Source organism: Cebidichthys violaceus, unplaced genomic scaffold, assembly GCF_023349555.1.
Source record: "Cebidichthys violaceus isolate CVI_PGR_0920_01 unplaced genomic scaffold, fCebVio1.0.p SCAF_4, whole genome shotgun sequence".
Lineage (NCBI taxonomy): Eukaryota > Metazoa > Chordata > Actinopteri > Perciformes > Stichaeidae > Cebidichthys > Cebidichthys violaceus.
Window position 1 is genome coordinate 1,593,460 of NW_027176594.1, and position 23,827 is coordinate 1,617,286.

Consider the following 23,827-nt stretch of genomic DNA (forward strand, 5'->3'; position numbering starts at 1 on the left):
AGATTCATGAGGAACACTGAAGGAAGCTGAGTATTGGATTAACCCCCCCCCCCCCCCCTCTTGTCAGCTTCCTGGCCCACAAAAACTGCTGCTGGAGGCTGATGGGAAGCGGTTGCTATGACAGCCAGCTTCCTGGATCCAGGATGAGAGTTTGGGGTCATTAGCATAGCAAGTGTGAGCGTTGTAATGCTCACCGTGACATCAGGATGGCATCTGAGAGGAAGGACAGAAATAGCCGGTCCATTTTATTTCCCCGAGCATCCTCCATCTGCTTTCAGAGAGACCGGACCAAACCAGGAGATTTGTTATTATTATTGTGATAATGAACGATTATCTCCTGCAGTAAATCAAATTGAAAGTGTTTATTTCTTTCTATACGATGCTTTATCTGCTGAGATCCTTCTCCTTCCAGTTAGATTTCATATATTTCTTTACTTCGTATTAAAGGACGATTCTGGTCCATTTCAACCTGCTGAATTTACCCATAAGTGAGGCTGTTGTGGCTCTGTGGCTTGTCCTAAACTTGAACTCGCCGCTCGAGATCTGGGGTAAACGAGGACTCGTGCAAAACGTTTCCAACGCTTTTCACCGAGTCCAACCAAAAGCAAACGCTTATGAAGTTTACAAAATAATACGTTTTGGTATTGATTCCCTACTTTGAGAAATACAACCGTGTTTTTCTGGGAACAGAATAATCAAGAAAATTGAAATCAGGAACTATCTGAACAAAGAAAAAGTCGACAAGATGATGCAACTGACCAGCTGTTCAATGATGAAGATAATAACGAACATGATAAACAACTTGGATATTTTGCAAAGCAAATAAGCAATGGAGGCTGAATTGTGTGTGTTCTGTTGGCAGTAAATAGAGATTACCGAGGTCTTAAAGTGTTCTTTAGGTGTGAGGAGCATCTTTATTGGATTATTGTTTGTGTTCCAATCTTTTTTGCCCAGTAAGATGGAAATAACACAAACACCTCGGCTCTCAGTGTGCGGCCCCTCAGTGGGGAACCTTCGGACCTGGCTCTGGTTCTGGACCTGCTGTTGCGGTGTCAGCGTTAGCTCGGCGCCACCGCTGTGTTGAGCGCGGGGACCTTATGTGAAGGTCACAGCGAGTCCCGCGTTGTGATTTCGGACGCTTTCGGTCGGAGCTGCGTGTTGTCGGGGGGTGGGGGGGGGGGTTGACCGTGGATGAACGGCAGGGTTTCTGCTGCTGGTGGACGCCGTCGGCATCGATCCGGTGACCCCGGGTTGCTGACAGGCTGTGAGAGGGAGGAGGAGCTGAGTCAGGGATGGACTGCAGCAGCTCCTATTGATGAGCTACACAACACTAACAGTTAATCTGTCGATGGACACAGAGACGCGCTTGACCGATCACGTCGCCTCTCGGACTGAGACGAGTATTTCAGGGCTGAAGTGATTCAAGTAACAACATTTGTTTCAACCGCAGAACTGTTTATTTTATCGGTGCGCTGCTGCACAGACGGTAATCCCTGTTGCACCACGAGACAGGCAATACAGATCTTAGGAACCATCAACACTTTGGCGGCATTTCAACTCGAATGCTGCATCAGTCACAGCTATTCAACCGTCAAAAGCCCTGGAAAGCTGCATGAGTGGAGGAATTGTTGTTCACACCAGTAACACCTTGTGCATTGTGCCTGAAAGTACCTGATATCTAAAGGTTAAATAGCTATTGTGTGTTAAAATATTTCAGTGAGAGAAGAGATGTGTGTTAGTTTGGCCGTTCTTCTTTGAGCAAAAGGTTTGTTTAAATCCTGACGCGTTAGCGGCTTCAACATCCGATGCGGCCATCTTGGTTGTCGCTCCTCTTTGGGTTGTTTTTTTTGTCTCAAAAACGCTCCATATTAGATAAACTGTGGCGATTGACCCGCTCTGGAAAACTGTCCAAAGCGGAGAGGGACCAACACATCTGCCAGAGAGAATAAAACATGAGCTCGCAGATTCGTCTGACTCACAGGGAAGCTTGACTCAGCACCATCAGCCACAACCGTTTCCCCTGGAACATCAGTCTGGAACCACCTGACTGCAACGTCATCCAAACCTGAACACTGGAGTTCGTTAAGAAGGATTTTATGATTGATGGAACACATTCCTCAAAGTTTTGATTCCTGTTTTGGTGAAAAAGAGTGCATACTGTCAGCACAGGTTATTGAAAATGCAAAACAGACCTAAAATACGTTCAAGTGTCTTCATAGTCCTGTCTTGTAGACGAAACAAAAAACGAAATGTCCCTTGCTTCTCGTCACCAGCGCTGCTGTACGCAACCATCTTCGGTAACGTCACCACCATCTTCCAGCAGATGTACGCCAACACCAACCGCTACCACGAGATGCTCAACAGCGTGAGAGACTTCCTCAAACTGTACCAGGTCCCCCAAGGCCTCAGCGAGAGGGTGATGGACTACATCGTGTCCACCTGGTCCATGTCCAGAGGCATCGACACCGACAAGGTAACACTTCACCGCCTCTTCGGTTCCTCCACAGAAGGTGTGACGTCACCGCCTCACTGTGTTTGGAGAGCCTTGGTTAGACCTCGGTTTGATTTAGTTAAGACCTTAGTGCGACCCCCCCCTCCCTTTGTCTGCAGGTGCTGCAGATTTGTCCGAAGGACATGCGAGCGGACATCTGCGTCCACCTCAACAGGAAGGTGTTCAAGGAACACCCGGCGTTTCGGCTGGCCAGTGACGGCTGCTTGCGAGCCCTCGCCATGGAGTTCCAGACCGTCCACAGTGCGCCGGGCGACCTCATCTTCCACGCCGGAGAGAGCGTGGACAGCCTCTGCTTCGTGGTGTCGGGCTCACTGGAGGTCATCCAGGACGACGAGGTGGTGGCCATTTTAGGTGAGTCTGGTTCCTCAATGAACGCCTGAAAAAACGTCTGAACTCTACATAAACCTCAGTCTCAGTCTATGACGCTGTCTGTATGTATTCTCCGACTTCTCTTTCAGTGATGCCGAGTCAGAGCAGATGTACTCCATGCATCAGCAGGGCTCAAGAAGTTCATTATTTTCATCGTAGATTCATCTTTAAACACTTTTACAATAATCGGGTTTATCGAAAACCCAATTTAAAGCTGAATGTTCATTTTTAGTTTCCAAAGTATTTATCCAACTGCTTTTTCAATCAAAAAAATTCATATTTACAACCAGATGAAATGGAGAAAACTAGCAAATTCTCAAACTGAATGAACTGAAACAACAACATAAGAAATAAAAAGAGTATTATTAAAAATAATGTTGTATAAAAACTCAAAAATGTAATCAGAAATCGAACAAAATCAATATCGATTTTTCAACGGTGACAACCAAATTTCGGGACGTAGTAAAAAATGTTTGAATGTATAAAATCCAAAATGCAGGACACAATGAAGAACATCTTCAAACATCAAACAGAAGGGTTGAAGTCGAATTGTCACCACGGTGACAGTGAAGGTGTCTTTACTAAGAGACTTCCTGTCAGAACCACAGTCCAGTTCTGCCATTCAGACTCGTCCGTCAACGCTTCTCTGAGGGTTATGAAAGCTCCCTCAGCTGGATCGAAATAAATTGTCTTTTAGTCTGGAAGTGAGATGCCGAATGGAAACTGTGTTTTTTGCTGCCTGCTGACACCACCTGACTCCGGAGGAAACACCTGAGCCCCCGGAAAACAAAAGACGGTGAAACCCTTCAGAGTCACCTGCCACACAGAGCAACACAAAGACGCTCCACTGCTCCCTCACTGCAGCAAAACCACTTTTTTTAATTTTTTTTGTCTGCTATTTTTGTCAGCGTGCCTAGGAATCATGCTCCAGGGCTCTCATTAGCAAAGCATCAGTTTTATGCATGAAGTGTTTTCTTTCTTTTCAAAAAACATGCCGCCTGGTTTCTTGAACTGACGGAGGGAGGGAAACAAACACAATGAAAGATGATGGAGGAAGCAGTTGAGGCGGAGCACGGCTGAACGAGCAGCTGTGAGAGTCCTTCTGCAAATCACGGAGTGTGTTCACAAAACCTTTGAGCTCTTTAACGGCTCCCTGATACAGATACTGCAGACTCGGCTTTCTGTTTGCATGAAACATCTGTGAGGCTCTGATGATGTCTCATTGTCGGTCTGTTTTAAAATATAAACATCTTGGATGAAAGGAACCTGATCACCTCCTGATCCTCTGGCTTTTCATCCATATTTCTGTTTCAAAGCAATGAATGAATTCCCGTCAGAGCTAACAAGCTAACATTAGCATGACTTTTACATTTTGGTGCGCTGACATTAGCGTGCCAGCTTGCAAAAAATCCATTAACCTCATGTGACACTGATAATAGGTAATAATCACAGACTGTATATGAGACGTGGACATAGTCAACGTTTGTCATTTTGTCATTTGCCATCTTGTTGTTTTTTTTTTGGAGTACCTCAAAGTGGTAAAAAAAACTCTAAGAATCGCCTTGATTCGGCGAGTTCAGTTGTTTAGTAGTTTCCCAGTCTTTGTTGTAGCTGCATTTCCTTTTTCTTTGTGGTGGTTCTCCATCATATTTCGCCTAAATCTGCATAGCTTGTGACTTTGTGGTGACTCACAGTTTTTCCCATCGGCCGTAGCAAACACGGTTGACAGGTTAACCTGCGCTCGACTTCCGTCGCGTTGACATCAAACACCGACTTTTATGGTGCTACCTGTTTGTAGTGGTTGCTTAACATTTCAAACCAGATACGAACACACGAGGAACAATGAGCGATATAGAACATTGGATTGTATGTCGACGTCACTGCCAGCAATCTGTAGACGCTGGAGTTATATCTGGGAGATATCGTAGCACTCAAAGCCAGAATTACTACTGAGTGAACTGTTTTTCCCTCTCAGCTGATCGTTATTACAATATGCAGCCCGGGACTCACGGGTTCAGCCGCTGAGACTGAGACGCTGACAGGAAATGAGAGTTGACGGCCTCTCACTGACTTATTTCTGTCCTTTAAATATCTGCTTTTACTTCCAGATAATTACCAGAAGAGAGGTTCAGCAGACTGAATCGCCTTCAGTTCCTCTCTGGATAAGTAGTTAGACGTTCTGTGTAGGCCTCTCAGAAAGGCCTCTAGTTTCACATCACATTTGGAACCGTTTAAAATCCATGTGCTTCGCTTCCTCTTTTCACATGTAGTTTTCTTAAAGCAGCCGCATCACAGCCCCTCAACACTCCGATGAGACTGTGTTTCCTCCGCTCTGCTGCGTCGTTAGTGACAGCGTTCATCATTGCGACCCTCTGATGCGTTGTCATTGATCCGTTTATTCGCCAGAGGAGACGGAGGTTTGTGGAAGAGCAGACTGTGAAATGTTTCCCCGGGCAGAAACGGACGGATCTGTTCTCACAGAAACACAGCTGTAGAAGCAGAGCAGGTCCTTCTTCAAAGGTGCTTGGAGAAGAGAAAAGGTCTCCAGCAGCACTTGCTGGAGTTTTACCTCTTAAATAAGAAACTGTCACGTTTCCCAGAGAAAACAAGTTGTTTTGACTCTTAATATTAGATGTTAAATGTTGTTTTCTGCCCAAAAATTACACTTCGGAAAGTCTCCGCACATTTAATTCACCTGTTTCTAATTCAAAGGTTTCTAGAAGTCTCACTGTATATATATATATATATATATATATATATATATATATATATATATATATATATATATACACAGATTCTGTAGTTTTACTCTCAACAATCCATACCTCTTGAGGAAAGGTTGCATTAAGTTGTATTTTGGTGTGTTGGACCATATTCATGGAGGCAGCTGTACAGTGGAAGGAGATGCTGACTCTCCAGGAGAAGTTCCAGAGGTTCACATGGATGATATTTGACTCCTCTGCTGTTATTGTTGAGCTACCTGTCCGCCTGTGTGTCCGCAGGTAAAGGTGACGTGTTCGGCGACGTGTTCTGGAAGGAGATGACGCTGGCGCAGTCCTGCGCCAACGTGCGAGCGTTGACCTACTGCGACCTGCACATCATCAAGCGAGACGCGCTGCAGAAAGTTCTGGAGTTTTACTCCGCCTTCGCAAACCACTTCGCCAGGAACCTGGTGCTCACCTACAACCTGAGGAAGAGGGTGAGTCATCGCTCCACAGGCCCATTTAACACAGAGATGTTTTATCTTTAACTCTATAAAAAAGTTATGAATCAGATGTTATATTTATTTTTATCCTCCTTTCATTATTACCTTTTTTAAGAGAGATTAAATTAAATTAAAAAAGAAAAATTAAATAATTCAAACTTCCATTTGATCGATGTCAGTCTAGTGATCAGCTGATATTCCAGTAGTGCTAACCTTCTATTTCTATTGTGACGAGCTTTGCTAAAGCAACACGTTGCCTGTTAATTCCATCTTGTTATTAGCTGCATTATAGTGAAACTCTTTATTCTCAAACAGGAAGCTGTTCATATTTAAATCTGCACACATTTTGATTCCTTCTATCCTTATTCAACTGTTCAGAGGGATTTTTCTCTCTTTCTGCTCCTTCAGTTCTGAGTCTGGATGAACAATTGTACGGCATTTAAAACAAACCCTTAATACAAAATAACATCTGTTTGTAAAGAGGACTTTCTACCACTCAGACTCTTAACCGCGACGAAATAGAAACACCCAACAAACGCTGCTAAGTTCAGACCAACAATGTGTGTCGAGCCGAGGGTGTTTGAGTCACGTGACCTCGGATCGTCTCGCAGCTCGGCGCTGGAGCCGCTCTGTTGTCGTCGTGGTTTTTTTGGGGTTTTTTTTGAAGACTTTACATAAGCTGCTTTGTTCTCGGCGCGTCGTCCTCCGCAGAGCAGGTGCGATGTCGGCTAAGCCAAACAGCGCGGAGGTGGATGATGACAGACGTCTGTGTTCACACCTCGACGGACGCAGACGCACTCCGCTCTGTTTAACCCTTCGGTTCAGCTCAGTCAGGCTGGAGAGAAGCATGCCGCCTACCAGAGGCTTTCAACGCAAACCACCTTCACCACCGTTTTGATGAATGATCTAATTAGCTGGTCGGTCGTCTCATCATGGCGGCCATCCGGTTGAAGGTGAGGGACATCTTTACTGCAGTCCCAACAGTGAACCGCTATCTCATGTTAAAACCGGTGTTGACTTTCGGGGAGCCCTATTTTTATTCAAAAATATACTATCAATACAGTTCATACAGAGAATATTTGGCCACACACACACACACACACACACACAGAGCAAGAAAACTTTCCCAACAGCTGCTCTAAACACAACACCTACCTAATGCTGCTGCACAGTGAAGCATTCAGGGGTTAGGCTGCAATGCAAATACACCATCTTCACAGTAGGCAGTTGAGTGCATGCATGGATAGACAGCGCTGTGCTCATAATACACAAATTATTATTATGTGCGAACAAACACGTGCGATTAAATACATTAAAATGTATTGCCTGATGGTTATAATCCAATGATATAGTATATGTTATGATGAAATCGGCCGTTCTGCATAATGAGTAGTATATTTTTTACTATGTATATTTTTCTCTAATATATTTGTAAGTGTAGGACTTTTAATTGAGTATTTCTACACTGCAGTATTTGAACTTTTACTGAATGGAAATAACTGAGTACTTCTTCCACTTCTGTGCTAAAGTCAGAGAGGTGTTGGACTTTAATACAAGTTTAAATGAAAGTAAGGGAATAAACAGCCGGCAGCAGTTTGTTGTTGTGTCTTTGCCTTGTGCTCGTCTTCTTCTTCTTCTCTGATATTATCAGCGGAAGACGTTAACGTGTCCTTGAGCCCCGAAAGTTAAATTTAATAAGACCTTCTATTGATCGAAAACAACAGCAATCAATGCCCTGATTTACATCCATTAACTCAGACAGCAGATTTCCAGACCTTCGTAAATTCACTTCCTGTTTTCACGCAGACACATGACCTTCAGGCTGCACCGAATACAGAAAAACGTTCCGTGTCTCAGAACAAACAGAGAAGTTGTAAAACGTATGAAATTCTTTTAAATATTATAATGACACAAGCTGAATTCAAAAGGCTTTAGTCTGTGAAACCTGCACCGAGTTCAACTGATTTTCTGAAAACATGAGGTGAAACTTGGATGAATTTGACTGAGCTGAAGACCTGAAGTGGAACTAACATTTACTTAAAACCACGAAGATTAATTAAAACTTTTTTTCTGTTTTTTTTGTAGGAAGTGAAAACACCTAATCAGATGTGAGACGTCAACACCCTCTCACATCTGCTTTTGTATTACACTCAACTACCTTTTGTACTCGTAACATGTCAGCTACCAGAGAGGCAGGAAGTGAAGGACGTCGTGAAGTCAATAGCGGAGCAAAATTCTAGAAAATAAAGTTTCTATTTCTTTATTCTATCGACCCTTCAGACTTCTAAGAAAATAGTGCAAAAGCTAAAATAAGCTGAGTTAAGAACATTATTTGATCCTCATAGGAGGAATTGATTTGTTGCAGCAGCACCAGGACAGAAATACAGAAAGAGAAGAAGTTCAATTAATAAATAATTATAGGTTTGTAACATTTAAATAAGAATGGAATAAAATAAAATAAAAGGAAAATGTCTGAAATACAACAGGTGCATCATGTATAAACCGCACCGCAGACAACATGTAGATATATAAACCATGTACCACTCAGTGTTCAGTTTATTATGTCCACCCTGCTAAAACTAACGCCTCAACAGCACCACAAACTACGTCCTCGAGTGGATGTATTCCTCCACACTGGCTGAATGTTTTCATCCTGAAGGCTGAAGAAAATCAGAATAACTGAATGAATGTTCAGACAGGAAACTGCTGTTTAAGCTTTGTTTTTTACGAAATATGAAACTGACCAAATTATTTAGCCACAATATCTAAAGTAAAGAGACTTTTTTCTTTGGATGAAATCAGATAAAAAACGAGGAGAGCTTGGAATAAGACGGGTTATAAAATGCTTTGACGATGGCCAAGCTTCTCTCTCTCTCTCTCTCTCTCTCTCTCTCTCTCTCTCTCTCTCTCTCTCTCTCTCATATATAAAGCCATCGTGTCCTGTTCTGCTTGGCTGTGCAATAATGACGCTGGTGAAGAGAAATGACCTGCCAGCTCTCACCTCCAAACCCTCCAGCTACAGCTGAGGGCAGCATCACAGCACACTCAGACAAAGACTGACCTCATACCATTTAAATCACGTCCAGCCTCAATAAAAAAAAAAAAAAACAGCTAATGTGGTGACGTAATTGCAATTCTGTTTTTATGGATTTTCGAGAACGTACCACTGCTGTGGAATCAAGAAAATAAGGAGAATTTAAGCAGCTTTTTACCTCGAAATAAATCAAGATTTTATCTCATCTTAAAGGAACAGTGTGCAGGATTTAGGGGGATGTATTGGCGGAAATGAAATATATTATTCATAACTACGTTTTCATCAGGGAATAATCACCTGAAACTAAAAGTGATATAATAGAATTAGTCCTTCATATCTATGTAGGGAGTAGAGCCTCTTCACGGTCCGCCATATTTCTACAGTAGCCCAGAATGGACAAACCAAAAACCGGCTTTAGAGAGGGCTTTTAGTTACCTGAAGGCCACCGTAGTTCTCCAACACGCTTGGTAACGGTTGGCTGAGCTGAGGGTTATTCAGTTGGTTGCAGTTTTCAACCTCACCACTAGATGGCACTAAATCCCTCCCACTGGACCTGCTAACGTTTCTTCGTTATTGGATTCGTTGGCGGTTTGTGTAACGTTGATAGTTTCGGGCCGTGAAGGACGGAGACACAGTCAGTCCAACACAAAATATCTCAACAACTTAACTACGACATAATGATTTGATGTGGGTAATCCACAGAGATCCAGTTAGAAGCTCTTGAAATACTGAGAGCAGAACACAGACAGACCTTCTGTCTGGTCTCCAGCTCAGACACACCAGCGTTTGAAGGACAAGACGTCATAAGCTGACAAACTACTCTGAGAAACGACTGGATTTATTTTTCCACACTGGCTGAACATTTTCTTCCTGAAGGCTGAAGAAATCAGATCAACTAAATAAATGTTCAGCCAGGAAACAGCTTGTTAAAACTAAAATTAAACCCAAGACTAACTGCGTTTATGCTTGCTTTCCAAGGTTTAAATGGAGCAAATTATTTGGGCAAGATGTTTTTATATGAAGCCAAGCCTGTGTGAAGGCAGCATTAGTTTGGTTCAAATTGTTTGAACTGGGCACATTGTGGACAGCGAAGAATTGATTTAGCTGTCAAAGATGTTTTCGAAAAAGCTATTAAAGCGTGACAGCGGCCCTCTTCACAACTTTTTGATGTGACAAGTATAACCTCACCTCAGCTACACTCTAGGGCTTTACTTGCATGTCACACTGCAACAACAACAAAAAAAGGGAGTCACTGCACCAGCACATAAACCACCACTACATGTTGGTTTTGTACAGATTAAACAAGATAGAACCTTTTCATTCGTGAGCTTAAGAAGAGCTTCTAGGTGGATCTTTACGCTAAGATAAGCTAACCCGCCGTCTCATTTTCAGGTTAAAGACATCCAGCAGCGGACAGACACAGTTAGAAACCAACTGGTGAACATAGTGGAGCATTCAGCAGCTAAAGAGTCAGATATTGTATGGTGGAGACCAAAAACAGAGCTAGAAGAGTGCTGGAGAACATAGCAGGTGGACACAAAACACCACTCATGAACCACTAATGGATGGTCACGTTGAAGCAAGTTCAACATATCAACTGAAAAGCTGATGACACGTTGATGTTGTGTTCACTACTTGTTTCTGCTGAAACCAAGCGGGCAAAATAATCGGTTATTGCGTGCTTAACATTTCAATAACTGAGTCCTGTACGACTGAGAGTCCCTGCAGACTTGTGTGTGTTTACACTTGAATGCAGCGCTGAGAGAGTGTGTGTCGGAGCAGCAGTCTGATGTATTGTTGATCGTATCGGAAGAAACGGAGCAGCAGTTGTTGAACATTAGCAGTTCTCTCACGTTCCGCGTTCCTCTGTTCTCATCACCCCTGAGGGCTCTCTGATAGAACCGTCTGGCTGCTGCTGCTGCTTCGTCCACAAGATCCAATTTCTGCAGGTCAGGAGCTCCCCGACTGGCTCGGGGGTTTTAACATTGATGACATCGCTGAGCGGGAAAGCCCCGCCGCCTCCTCTCGCTGTCGCTGCAGAATAAAGTCCCAGTCAGACTCGGCAGAGATCAGGAGGTCACATGTAGCTGACGGTCCTACGATGTTAAAGTCATGAACATGAACTTCTCACCTGGAGTGAACACTGAATATATTAGAGTGGCTGTTGTTACAACACTGCAACGTCCTTGAAACCAGCTAAATAGGAGATTTTCACTTGATAAGATTTCTTAAAGTAAGTCACGATGTCCAGCTACCAGACGTCTTGAAATAAGATCAAAAACAGTATTGTTTAGTGCCGTTAATTCAATTACAAGCCATTTAATACTAAGGGTTTAAATTACTAGAAGTAAGAGTAATGTCATTCTTGTTTCTGGATAAACTCCACATGGTCAAAACCTTAATACTTTCCAGCTCAACTGGGTTTTTAATCTGTGTGTTGACCACTGAGCCGCCGCTTTGGTCCAAACAGCTATTGAATGGATTGGCATGAAATTTGGGGGAATATTTGCCTCTAGTTGGACAGCGACAGTAGAGAGAGGACAGGACAGATGGGGAATGACATTCATTTAAAGGTCCAAGGCTTAATGTGAATTGGTAGCGTTGCCATTCGTTGTTGACCAACAGGACACTCCTAAAATATTAAACTACCACTTTTAGATTGAGTGAAATTAACAGAGAACACAGACTCTAGCTGCTGTTAATCCTATGCTTATTTGTTTACTGGAGATAAAAAAATAAATAATTTAGGACTGTGCATCAGAAGTGGCCTCAGCTTCTTTCTTTTTTTCTACATTGACATTTTGATCAAAGTTCTTTTTTTTTTTCAGATCTCGTCTCAGAACACTGTAAAGCAAAGAGATGTTTCTTTAATAATAAATGACCTGGTTTAACAGCAGAAGCAGTAAATGCTCAATCCACACACTTTCAGTCGTTTCGACACTGTTGATCGTGCCGTTTTACTTAATGGGGCGGGAGCGTCACAACAGGAAGCATGAAACCTTTCAATTGATATATTTACTGGTGAAAATCCTATTTTGTCAACTGTATGTTTTTATATAATGTGATAAGTTAGAGGTGATGGCGTAGTGACCTCTCGAAGGTATAGTTGTGGAGCTAAGCGCTAACATGCTAGTAAGCCAGGAACATGCTTGGGCTAGTACCTCTGCAAGCTAGCTGGCTTTTAACTTTCAATAGGCAAGCAAGCTAATGCTAACAGGCCAACAAGTCTTCACAGTGTATTATTAGCATGATCTCCGATCAGTGCATAAACTGCATAGCCGGAGTTTAGGGGGAAAGAAGTGAAGATGTTTGTTTGGCATAGTGAAACCGTTCTCACTGTTTCTTCTGGTTTCCTGTCTTTTTTGTAGATCGTCTTCCGGAAGATCAGTGATGTGAAACGTGAGGAAGAGGAGATGTTGAAGCGGAAGAATGAGGCTCCTCTGAACCTTCCTCCGGATCATCCGGTCCGACGACTCTTCCAGCGTTTCCGGCAGCAGAGGGAGGCCCGACTCGCCACTGAGCAGGTCATACAAAGCGCCGCTGATGTGGAGAAAGGTGTCGTTCCCCTGGAGCCTCCCAGAGGTCCGAAGATCCTGGCCTCCACCAGTATAGTTATGGTGACGGAGAACCCAGCCACGCCCACCACCTCAACCACCGCAACCTCTTCATCTTCATCCAAGACCTCCAGCCGAGTCATGCTCCACGCTCCGGCCACCCAAAATGGAAACCTGATTGGCTGCAAATCGGCAGAGTCGGCTAAAGCTAAAGGCTGGGGACGATTCAAGGAGTCGGTCGTGAAGGCCGAGTCGTGGAGCAGCGTCTCCAAGGCCGAGTCCATGGAGACGCTGCCCGATAGAACTAAGTCTCAGGACGAGATGTCCCTCAAGAAAACAGACTCCTGTGACAGCGGCATCACAAAGAGCGACCTCCGCTTGGACAACGTCGACGACGCCAGAACGCCGCTGGAGCAGAGCCCGATCCAGTCGGACGAGAAGACGGTCTTCTGTCCGATACCGGAGCAGAGCATGCAGGCCTCTTTCCTCGAGCTGAAGCAGGAATTGAGAGGAGACATCCGATCTTTGAACGGTCGCATGGCAGCGCTGGAGTCTCAGCTGGCTGAGATGCTGCGACTCCTCAAATCCAGGAAGTCGTCGGGCTCCTTCTTTGAGATCTCGCGGCCTCCTTCCCCTGATTCCGATAAGGACAGCTTCTCCTAAGCTGGACCTCAGTGTCCTCGGGAATCGAACAGGAGCCTGTTGAGCCTCCAGATGCCAGACGAGCTGCTGACTGCAGAGCGAAGCTTTGGTTGACGATGATATCATGCAAAAGCACTTTGTAACGTTGGTAGCATCGCTCTGCAAGACGTCACGGACTGAAATGACGATAAGGCAGATTTTTGACTTTGATCACAGACTGTAGAAAGAGTCATGACAGTCATGATGGCACCTTTGGTCCTCAAGAAGGTTTAGACCTTCATATAATTTTGGCAATAATAAGACATGGCTTTAAACGTTGTTGTTTTTGAACACTGTGATGAAGGAACTCGCTTCCAAAGGTTCATTTGGTGGCTTTGACCCATCTCATGAGGTGTGGTCCACAAAGTCTGTTTAGCTGTTCAGAACCAATCCACCAGAATCAATCAAAAGAAAGTGAACACACTTCAAAAAGACGAAAATCAAAAAGAGGCGTATCTCTGTGATTGAAAATGATGTTACTACTTCACGTATTTTTTTTTGATTGGTTTTTCTGATGGAGCTGTTTGAGAATGAACCGCTGCATGATGTCATATCAAAGCAATGCGATTGGTTGTTGAGAGCGCCAATCAAAATTCTGTGTAAGTGAGAAGCTGCTGAAGCCGTTTAAAGGTTCACTGTGGATCAGACGTTCAGTGGTTCGGTTCGGTGGGATTTGTTAAAGAAAAGAATGTCCCCACCTTCATGCAGACTGTAAACACTGTGTGTGCAGATTTCAGCAAGAAGTCGTCGATGTTTTGGGATCGGTAGCGTTTTTTTGTTTTTTATCCAGAATGAATGTGAAAGATTTGATGCATCACGGTGACAATGAGGCCCTAAATGTGTCCGATGTTTAATTCCCACACAGAGCTGGACATTAGTCTGGATTTTTTGGGGGGGTTTTTATTGAAAAAAAATCAGTGTATGCATGTTTCCATGTTAATTCAGCTCTGAATGGAGCTCACAGGGTTAACACATCCAAAGTCAAACAGAACAGTAATCTGATTTCTTCAGTGTTAAAGATGACACATCTGGGATGACTGCATCTGAATCCAAGTGGAATATGTTTCAACTCATTGTACATCTACTCTTTAATTCAGGCATTTGTAAAAGATGATTCTTTAAAAAAAAAAAAAATCTATATATTGCTACAGCAAAATGACATCAAATATCTTACAGACCGGTCAGTAAACGTCTCTCGAGGATCCACCACGACGTGTGAAGCTGCGCAGACACTGTGTGTTTTTTATTAATCTTGTACATTATGTTAACTCGTTTTTATCGGCCTTTCTCCACGGCCAGAAGCTGGCACTTTTATACCCGCACCGTACGGCTCAATCGACCGGCTCACTCTGAACGTAAGCATTCAGTGACGGAGCGAACTCGGCTTCCCTCCTCGGTCTCGTGAACCTCATCTGAACAGTCGTGTCACTTTCCAGCCCTGAAAGCTGCAGCCTGTTTATTTTTTAACATTTCATTTAAAGAGCTGTATTTCACATTCTGAAGATTTCTATAACGGCAAACAGCAATTTTCTTTGTAAAGATACAGTGGAGTAATATCCACCTGAGCAGGGGCTGAAGTCACTCGTCTGTGTTTGTTGTTATCCGAGCTTCTCCTTGCTTTGTTGACACATGGCTGCACGTGCTTTTAGTGCATGTTCGTGCACGTGAGCGCCCCCCCCCCCCCCCCCATTGTTTAGCTCATGGCCGCCGCTCTGCACCGCTCTGATACGGAGGTTACAGCCGATAACGCCGTTGTGGAAGCGTGGCACCCACCCTCCGGTTCCCTCTGAATTAAACACTGTTTGCTCTGTCGCCGTGTTGAGGGCCGTTTAGAGGCTCCCAATCTCGTGTCCTGCACCTTTAAAGAAACACCCTCTGATTTTTACCCAATAACATACCAAATGTTAGAAGTGGTGACTTCAGTTTGACGTCGAATTGCAGCGGCGTTAAATGATATTTGGCCACTAGGGGGCAGAAAGACCATTAGGTTGCGTCCAAAAATTCCATACTAACGTGCTATTTAGTAGCTAAAACAGTCAACATGTCCGAAACCTTAGCATGAAAACAATATTCCACAAAACATTTCGCGGAAAATATTTCAGTCTACAAATACTGGACACTACGGCGGCATAAATATCCCACAATGTAATGCTGTAATGAAGTCAACGTTCAACAGACAATGGCAGACAGCGCTGTAACGTCAATAATGCTTCAATTTAAGTGTACGATTTGACTTTGCTGGGTGTAAGATATATTGTTTAATTAGTTCAGACCTCACAATGTTCAGACTCATCCTCAGTGTGTTCTACTTGGTTTGAAGGGTGTAGAAATTCTGTTGGGTCATTGGCACCAGACTGTAGGTTAGATGTTTCTGTGTTGGAGGTCTTCGTTGTGAGTTTGCTTCATTAGTGTAAAGCGGCGCGTCGCCGTCGGTCCAGCAGGACGTCGTTTCCTTTCCAGAAGTCGCTGGTTGTTCCTCTGAAGGCTCAGCGACAACTTGTTGCAAACAAACCAGGTTGGCGTGTCTCCACCCCTGGACGGACTCCACACAACAGCGACGGCGGCGATCGTTTGTTGCCGCTCGCAGGCAGATTGTGCTCGAGCAAACTGTAACGGAGCAGACGTAATGTCCAGTTTAGTTGGAGGTCACGACAGCCAATAGACTCCGTCTGTTTTTTCTTTTCATGCCTCGCCTGTTCTTCTTTTAGCTTTAGTGTCTTCATCTGTGCCTCCATCAAAGTTCCAGCAAAGGAAACCATAATAACTTTTTATATGCAGCCTTTTCTTTGTGAGAAACTGTCTGGCTTTACTCGTGTCTCCGTCCTCCCCCATCGAACCTCCACAGTTCCGTTGTTCCTTTCTGCGTTTCTGTGACTCCCTCCTTTGTGGTTGATAGCTTCACCTTGCACACCTGCTGGTTACGCCCATATGACGCCACAGTCTGTACAAACCTTTCTGCAGTTGTCTCTGTGGTCTCTCGCAGGTTTGTGAGGAAACGTGAACAAAAACGGAGCTTGGGTTTAATGCTCGTCAGCAACTGGAGACTAAAAGTCCAGATCATGGTCAAAAAGAGTCGAGCTGAGACGAAATGAGTCGCAACCATCATGGCCGAGTGTGATAGGCTGAGACAACTGTCAATCAAGGTAAAAACACCCCACAAACACACCGAAATCTGAATATTTCCTGAACGGCATACTCATTCTGACAACAGATAAAGAGCTTATCTCCTGAAAGCTGAAGTTGTGTAAAAAGACATATTTTCTGAGAGAAATTGAGGTTTTGCACTTCACTAAAATCAGTGTTTTCTTTAAGCTACATCTAGTGGACATTAGTTGAACTGCAGCCGCGTAGTCGCGACGCGTCATGCGTCGTAAATTTTGTCGTTGTACTACAATGTGTCTGCGTGCGTCAGAATGGACAAATTTATGATCTCTTGAATACGTCTTCCCAAACTAACACCCAAAATGTAGCATAAACGATGACCAACGTGCTTATTTGGAGTTCAACTGATTCTCTAAGCTTCACCTTCAACACGGAGCTTTGGTTTTTACTGACTGAACAATTCCTGACATCACTGAAATTCAGATTTTAGACCCATCAGTTTGAAATGTATCTTGCTCTTTAAGTATAAAGTTCTGCAGCTTTAAGTTGAGTATCATCTGCAAACATAGTAATAAACTAAAAGTGACCGTATCTACAATCTGAGGCTTTATTCCCACAAAGAGTAAATGTAACCTGTCATTATGTCATCACCTGAGAAGAAAGAAGTTGTACTTTTGTCTTGACATCGGTATCTCATCTATCCTGTGTAGGTGTGATTATAATATAGTGTCCAAATATGCAATTATTGCTATGTATGCTATTTGTACTGAGAGACTGGTATTTGTTTGTGGTACTGTGTGTATCTCACGCTGTCCCATGAGCACCGCTGGTATCGGCACTGATGCACTTTGGCCGTCTCTGCATGACGCTGCTGTCTGAAACTTTTTTTTTTTTTTTTTAATTAAAGAAAGAGCTGACTTTGCCTTTGCTACTTAAATTTCTTGGAGTAAGGAGGGTTCGTTCTCTTTAAACTTTAATACCTTTTGCTGTGGGTCACATGTATGTAATGGCCGCAGTCTGTGCATGAAGAGCGCCTCAATGTTAAAATGGTACAACGTCTTTATCAATGTCACATGTGCACCGCTCTGGAAACTCGCAGCTTGGAGGAAACGCTTGAAGGGGAAACTTATAGTAACCACAGATACAGTATATAATCGTATTTCTGTTCTTCACTTATTGTCAGAAATGAAAACTGTATTAGCACAAAGAGTATTTCTAAGAAAATTACATCAAATGTCAACAATAAATTATTTCATACTTTGTACTTTGTTCTCTTTGTACCGTTTCATTTAACGTCCGTTATAAAAGAACTGTGACGCCAAATCAATCCGGTTTTAAAGCAACAAAAACAAACAAACTGCTCTCTTCGAATGATAAAAGCACAAATTCCTCATCCTAAACAACACACAGGTTTGTTAATGTTTAGAAACGTAAAGCTCCTTGAATAAGTTTAAGGAAAGAAAGATCATAGTCATGAAAACTACTTTGTGTGTATTGAACCTTCTGTTGCTCGAGACAGGAAGCTGTATTTGGTGAAGATGCTTTGTATCTCCAACCATCCACCCTGACCTCCTCCCTAGGACGTTTTGCAGAACTATAACAATGTCATGTCACTTCAACCCCTTTGCCAGAAACAATGTTGGCACAATCTCCTTTAGTCGTGATCTAAAACAATACTTTGGGTTTCTTACGGGATACAAATAGCGGCCTTCTGGGGGAAAGTCCTGTCTTTGATTGACCCATCCACCAAAAAATCCCACCCACCTGACGTGATCTTAGGAGTGGGTCCCCGTCTTGTTTGTTATTTGTGAATGCGTGGGGATGCTAATCTTGGTTTCATGCTATTTGCGCACAAAACAAAGCAATGCGCTAATAAAGGCAGTGAAGAAGACAACTGCTCACAAGTACACATGAACGTAGACAGAGCAGGATTCCAAATATTTAAAAGCTGTCTTTGCAAATGTTTTATAAGGAAGGAAATACACTCGGCACGCTTGTTAGAGTTACTCTAATACTTTTGGGGCAGTTTAATTAATAATACTTTATGATATTAGAGGGCCATGTGTTTTGTTTATAGAAAAGTTGCACTTAGGTACTGGATGAAAGCTATCGAGTCTTGCTACTCGGTTGAGTAATAAGTGCTGTTGCTCCGGTTAGCTGCAGGTTAACATACCGTCTGTATATTTATTTGTATATATTTACTGTCTGTCTGATTTATTACCTTTCTGTGTTATGTCCAACAACACAGATACTGACAAATAAATTAATACAGTGGGAAAAAAATAATATTGAGATCAAGGTTGTTGCTATCAAATCATTTCTACATGATTTGAATTAATTCATCACAACAAATCTGCTCGTCTTTGTGTTTCCGAACTCGAGTCGCTGCTTCTCCTCCTGGATCTCTTCCAAACCAACAGGGAATCCCTGAGCCTCCCCCTCGGAAAAAAAACTGCTCTCTGCAGAGCTGGCAGCTCCCTCCCTCCCTCCCTCCTCCTCCTCATTTAATGTTCTGCATTGCAGTGCCAGCCCTCCTACCCCCTCCTTTCTTCCTCCAGGTTGATCTCTGCAGCAGCGAACAAACAGCAGGGCGAACCTCTCAGTCTGACACTAAACATGCCTGCACAGCCTCACCACTCCTCCTCCCTCCTCCTCCTCCTCCCTCCTCCTCCTCCTCTGAATCTCCTGCATCTCTCTGTCTTATCCTGAAGCTACAGAGCCCTCTACAGAGCAGTCACAGACATCACAGTCAGCTGCAGCTTGTATCTTATTAGACGTCAGACTTTATCACCATCCATTTAATGATCGCAAGAAAAGGTATTAACAATCATACAGCACTTAAATGTACAACACAAACAATCTTTCGACAAGAAAGCTGATGGCCTTTTACAGAAAACAGATTTGGTAGGTGAAGCTGCCTGTGACGCCCACACTACAGCCATTCAAACATGGTGTCACAACAGCTAGCTTGAGTATAACATGTCCAAAAAGTCATAGTATGTTATGTCGTGAAAAGTCATTAAAACACATAGTATAATATGTCCAAAAAGTCATAAAAGTCATAGGATAGTATGTTGAAAAAAGTCATAAAAAAGTCATAGTATAATATGTCGAAAAAGTCATAAAAAAGTCGTAGTATAGTATGTCGAAAAAAGTCATAGTATAGCATGTTGAAAAAAGTCATAAAAAAGTCATAGTATAGTATGTCGAAAAAAGTCATAGGTATGTCGAAAAAAGTCATAGTATAGTATGTTGAAAAAAGTCATAGTATAGTATGTCGAAAAAAGTTATACTATAGTATGTCGAAAAAGTAATAAAAAGTCATCGTATAGTATGTCGAAAAAGTCATAGTATAGTATGTCGAAAAAAGTCAAAAAAAAGTCATAGTATAGCATGTCGAAAAAAGTCAAAAAAAAGTCATAGTATCGTATGTCGAAAAAAGTCATAGTATAGTATGTCGAAAAAAGTCATAGTATAGTATGTCGAAAAAAGTTATAGTATAGTATGTCGAAAAAGTCATAAAAAAGTCATAGTATAGTATGTCGAAAAAAGTCATAGTATAGTATGTTGAAAAAGTCATAGTATAGTATGTCGAAAAAGTCATAAAAAAGTCATAGTATAGCATGTCGAAAAAAGTCAAAAAAAGTCATAGTATAGCATGTTGAAAAAAGTCATAAAAAAGTCACAGTATAGTATGTCAAAAAAAGTCATAGTATCGTATGTCGAAAAAAGTCATAGTATAGTATGTTGAAAAAAGTCATAGTATAGTATGTCGAAAAAAGTTATAGTATAGTATGTCGAAAAAGTCATAAAAAAGTCATAGTACAGTATGTCGAAAAAAGTCATAGTATAGTATGTCGAAAAAGTCATAGTATAGTATGTCGAAAAAGTCATAAAAAAGTCATAGTATAGCATGTTGAAAAAGTCCTAACAATTCCTAGTATAGCATGTCCAAATAAGTCATAAAAACGTCATAGTCAAATAAACAAAATATAAGTCATAGTTTAGTATGTCAAAAAAAGTAATATTATGGTTTGTCGAAAAAAGTCATAGTATAGCATGTCGAAAAAAGTCAAAAAAGTCATAGTATAGCATGTTGAAAAAAGTCATAAAAAAGTCATAATGTAGTATGTTGAAAAAAGTCATAAAAAAGTCATAGTATAGCATGTTGAAAAAAGTCATAAAAAAGTCATAGTATAGCATGTTGAAAAAAGTCATAAAAAAGTCATCGTATAGCATGTTGAAAAATGTCATAGTATAGTATGTTGAAAAAAGTCATAAAAAAGTCATAGTATAGCATGTTGAAAAATGTCATAGTATAGCATGTTGAAAAAAGTCATAAAAAAGTCATAGTATAGCATGTTGAAAAAAGTCATAAAAAAGTCATAGTATAGTATGTTGAAAAATGTCATAGTATAGTATGTTGAAAAAAGTAAAAAAAAAGTCATAGTATAGTATGTCGAAGAAGTCATAAAAAAGTCATAGTATAGCATGTTGAAAAAAGTCATAGTATAGCATGTTGAAAAAAGTCATAAAATGTTATAGTATAGTATGTTGAAAAAAGTCATAAAAAAGTCATCGTATATTATGTTGATAAAAGTCATAGTATAGTATGTAGAAAAGAGTCATAAAAAGTCATAGTATAGTATGTCGAAAAGTCATAAAAAGTCATAGTATAGTATGTTGAAAAAAGTCATAGTATAGTATGTTGAAAAAAGTCATAGTATAGTATGTTGAAAAAAGTCATAAAAAAGTCATAGTATATTATGTTGATAGAAGTCATAAAAAAGTCATAGTATAGTATGTAGAAAAAAGTCATAGTATAGTATGTTGAAAAAAGTCATAAAAAAGTCATAGTATAGTATGTCGAAAAAAGTCATAGTATAGCATGTTTAAAAAGTCTAAATATAAGTCCTAACAATTCCTAGTATAGCATGTTCAAATAAGTCATAAAAACGTCATAGTCAAATTAAACGAAATATAAGTCATAGTTTAGTATGTCAAAAAAAGTAATATTATGGTTTGTCGAAAAAAGTCATAGTATAGTATGTCGAAAAAAGTCATAGTATAGCATGTTGAAAAATGTCATAAAAAAGTCATAGTATAGCATGTTGAAAAAAGTCATAAAAAAGTCATAGTATAGCAAGTTGAAAAAAGTCATAAAAAAGTCATAGTATAGCATGTTGAAAAAAGTCATAAAAAAGTCATAGTATAGCATGTTGAAAAATGTCATAGTATAGTATGTTGAAAAAAGTCATAAAAAAGTCATGGTATAGTATGTCGAAAAAGTCATAAAAAAGTCATAGTATAGTATGTTGAAAAAAATCATAAAAAAGTCATAGTATAGTATGTTGAAAAAATTCATAAAAAAGTCATAGTATATAGTATGTTGAAAAAAGTCATAAAAAAGTCATAGTATAGTATGTCGAAAAAATTCATAAAAAAGTCATAGTATGGTATGTCGAAAAAAGTCATAGTATAGTATGTTGAAAAAAGTCATAGTATAGTATGTCGAAAAAAGTCATAAAAAAGTCATAGTATAGCATGTTGAAAAAGTCATAAAAAAGTCATAGTATAGCATGTTGAAAAATGTCATAGTATAGTATGTTGAAAAAAGTCATAAAAAAGTCATAGTATAGTATGTCGAAAAAAGTCATGGTATAGTATGTCGAAAAAGTCATAAAAAAGTCATAGTATAGTATGTTGAAAAAAATCATAAAAAAGTCATAGTATAGTATGTTGAAAAAATTCATAAAAAAGTCATAGTATATAGTATGTTGAAAAAAGTCATAAAAAAGTCATAGTATAGTATGTCGAAAAAATTCATAAAAAAGTCATAGTATAGTATGTCGAAAAAAGTCATAGTATAGTATGTTGAAAAAAGTCATAGTATAGTATGTCGAAAAAAGTCATAAAAAAGTCATAGTATAGTATGTCAAAGAAGTCATAAAAAAGTCATAGTATAGTATGTCGAAAAAAATCATAGTATAGCATGTTGAAAAAAGTCATAAAAAAGTCATAGTATGGCATGTTGAAAAATGTCATAGTATAGCATGTTGAAAAAAGTCATAAAAAAGTCATAGTATGGCATGTTGAAAAATGTCATAGTATAGCATGTTGAAAAAAGTCATAGTATAGTATGTTGAAAAAGTCATAGTATAGTATGTTGAAAAAAGTCATAGTATAGTATGTCGAAAAAAGTCATAGTATAGCATGTTGAAAAATGTCATAAAAAAGTCATAGTATAGCATGTTGAAAAAAGTCATAAAAAAGTCATAGTATAGCAAGTTGAAAAAAGTCATAAAAAAGTCATAGTATAGCATGTTGAAAAAAGTCATAAAAAAGTCATAGTATAGCATGTTGAAAAATGTCATAGTATAGTATGTTGAAAAAAGTCATAAAAAAGTCATGGTATAGTATGTCGAAAAAGTCATAAAAAAGTCATAGTATAGTATGTTGAAAAAAATCATAAAAAAGTCATAGTATAGTATGTTGAAAAAATTCATAAAAAAGTCATAGTATATAGTATGTTGAAAAAAGTCATAAAAAAGTCATAGTATAGTATGTCGAAAAAATTCATAAAAAAGTCATAGTATAGTATGTCGAAAAAAGTCATAGTATAGTATGTTGAAAAAAGTCATAGTATAGTATGTCGAAAAAAGTCATAAAAAAGTCATAGTATAGCATGTTGAAAAAGTCATAAAAAAGTCATAGTATAGCATGTTGAAAAATGTCATAGTATAGTATGTTGAAAAAAGTCATAAAAAAGTCATAGTATAGTATGTCGAAAAAAGTCATGGTATAGTATGTCGAAAAAGTCATAAAAAAGTCATAGTATAGTATGTTGAAAAAAATCATAAAAAAGTCATAGTATAGTATGTTGAAAAAATTCATAAAAAAGTCATAGTATATAGTATGTTGAAAAAAGTCATAAAAAAGTCATAGTATAGTATGTCGAAAAAATTCATAAAAAAGTCATAGTATAGTATGTCGAAAAAAGTCATAGTATAGTATGTTGAAAAAAGTCATAGTATAGTATGTCGAAAAAAGTCATAAAAAAGTCATAGTATAGTATGTCAAAGAAGTCATAAAAAAGTCATAGTATAGTATGTCGAAAAAAATCATAGTATAGCATGTTGAAAAAAGTCATAAAAAAGTCATAGTATGGCATGTTGAAAAATGTCATAGTATAGCATGTTGAAAAAAGTCATAAAAAAGTCATAGTATGGCATGTTGAAAAATGTCATAGTATAGCATGTTGAAAAAAGTCATAGTATAGTATGTTGAAAAAGTCATAGTATAGTATGTTGAAAAAAGTCATAGTATAGTATGTTGAAAAAAGTCATAAAAAAGTCATAGTATATTATGTT

At 40.1% G+C, this 23,827-nt stretch overlaps 1 protein-coding gene across 1 annotated transcript in view; it reads left to right on the forward strand.

Annotated features, from left to right (window-relative positions):
* Positions 1 to 17,721, forward strand: part of kcnh1b (potassium voltage-gated channel, subfamily H (eag-related), member 1b) — a 40,690-nt gene extending 22,969 nt beyond the window's left edge. The window contains exons 8-11 of the mRNA XM_068726683.1: positions 2,274 to 2,473; positions 2,611 to 2,863; positions 5,884 to 6,080; positions 12,489 to 17,721. Of these exons, the coding sequence (XP_068582784.1) occupies positions 2,274 to 2,473; positions 2,611 to 2,863; positions 5,884 to 6,080; positions 12,489 to 13,337 (1,499 nt within the window). The 3' untranslated portion in view covers positions 13,338 to 17,721. The remainder of the gene's footprint in view (positions 1 to 2,273; positions 2,474 to 2,610; positions 2,864 to 5,883; positions 6,081 to 12,488) is intronic.
* Positions 17,722 to 23,827: the final 6,106 nt, after the last annotated feature.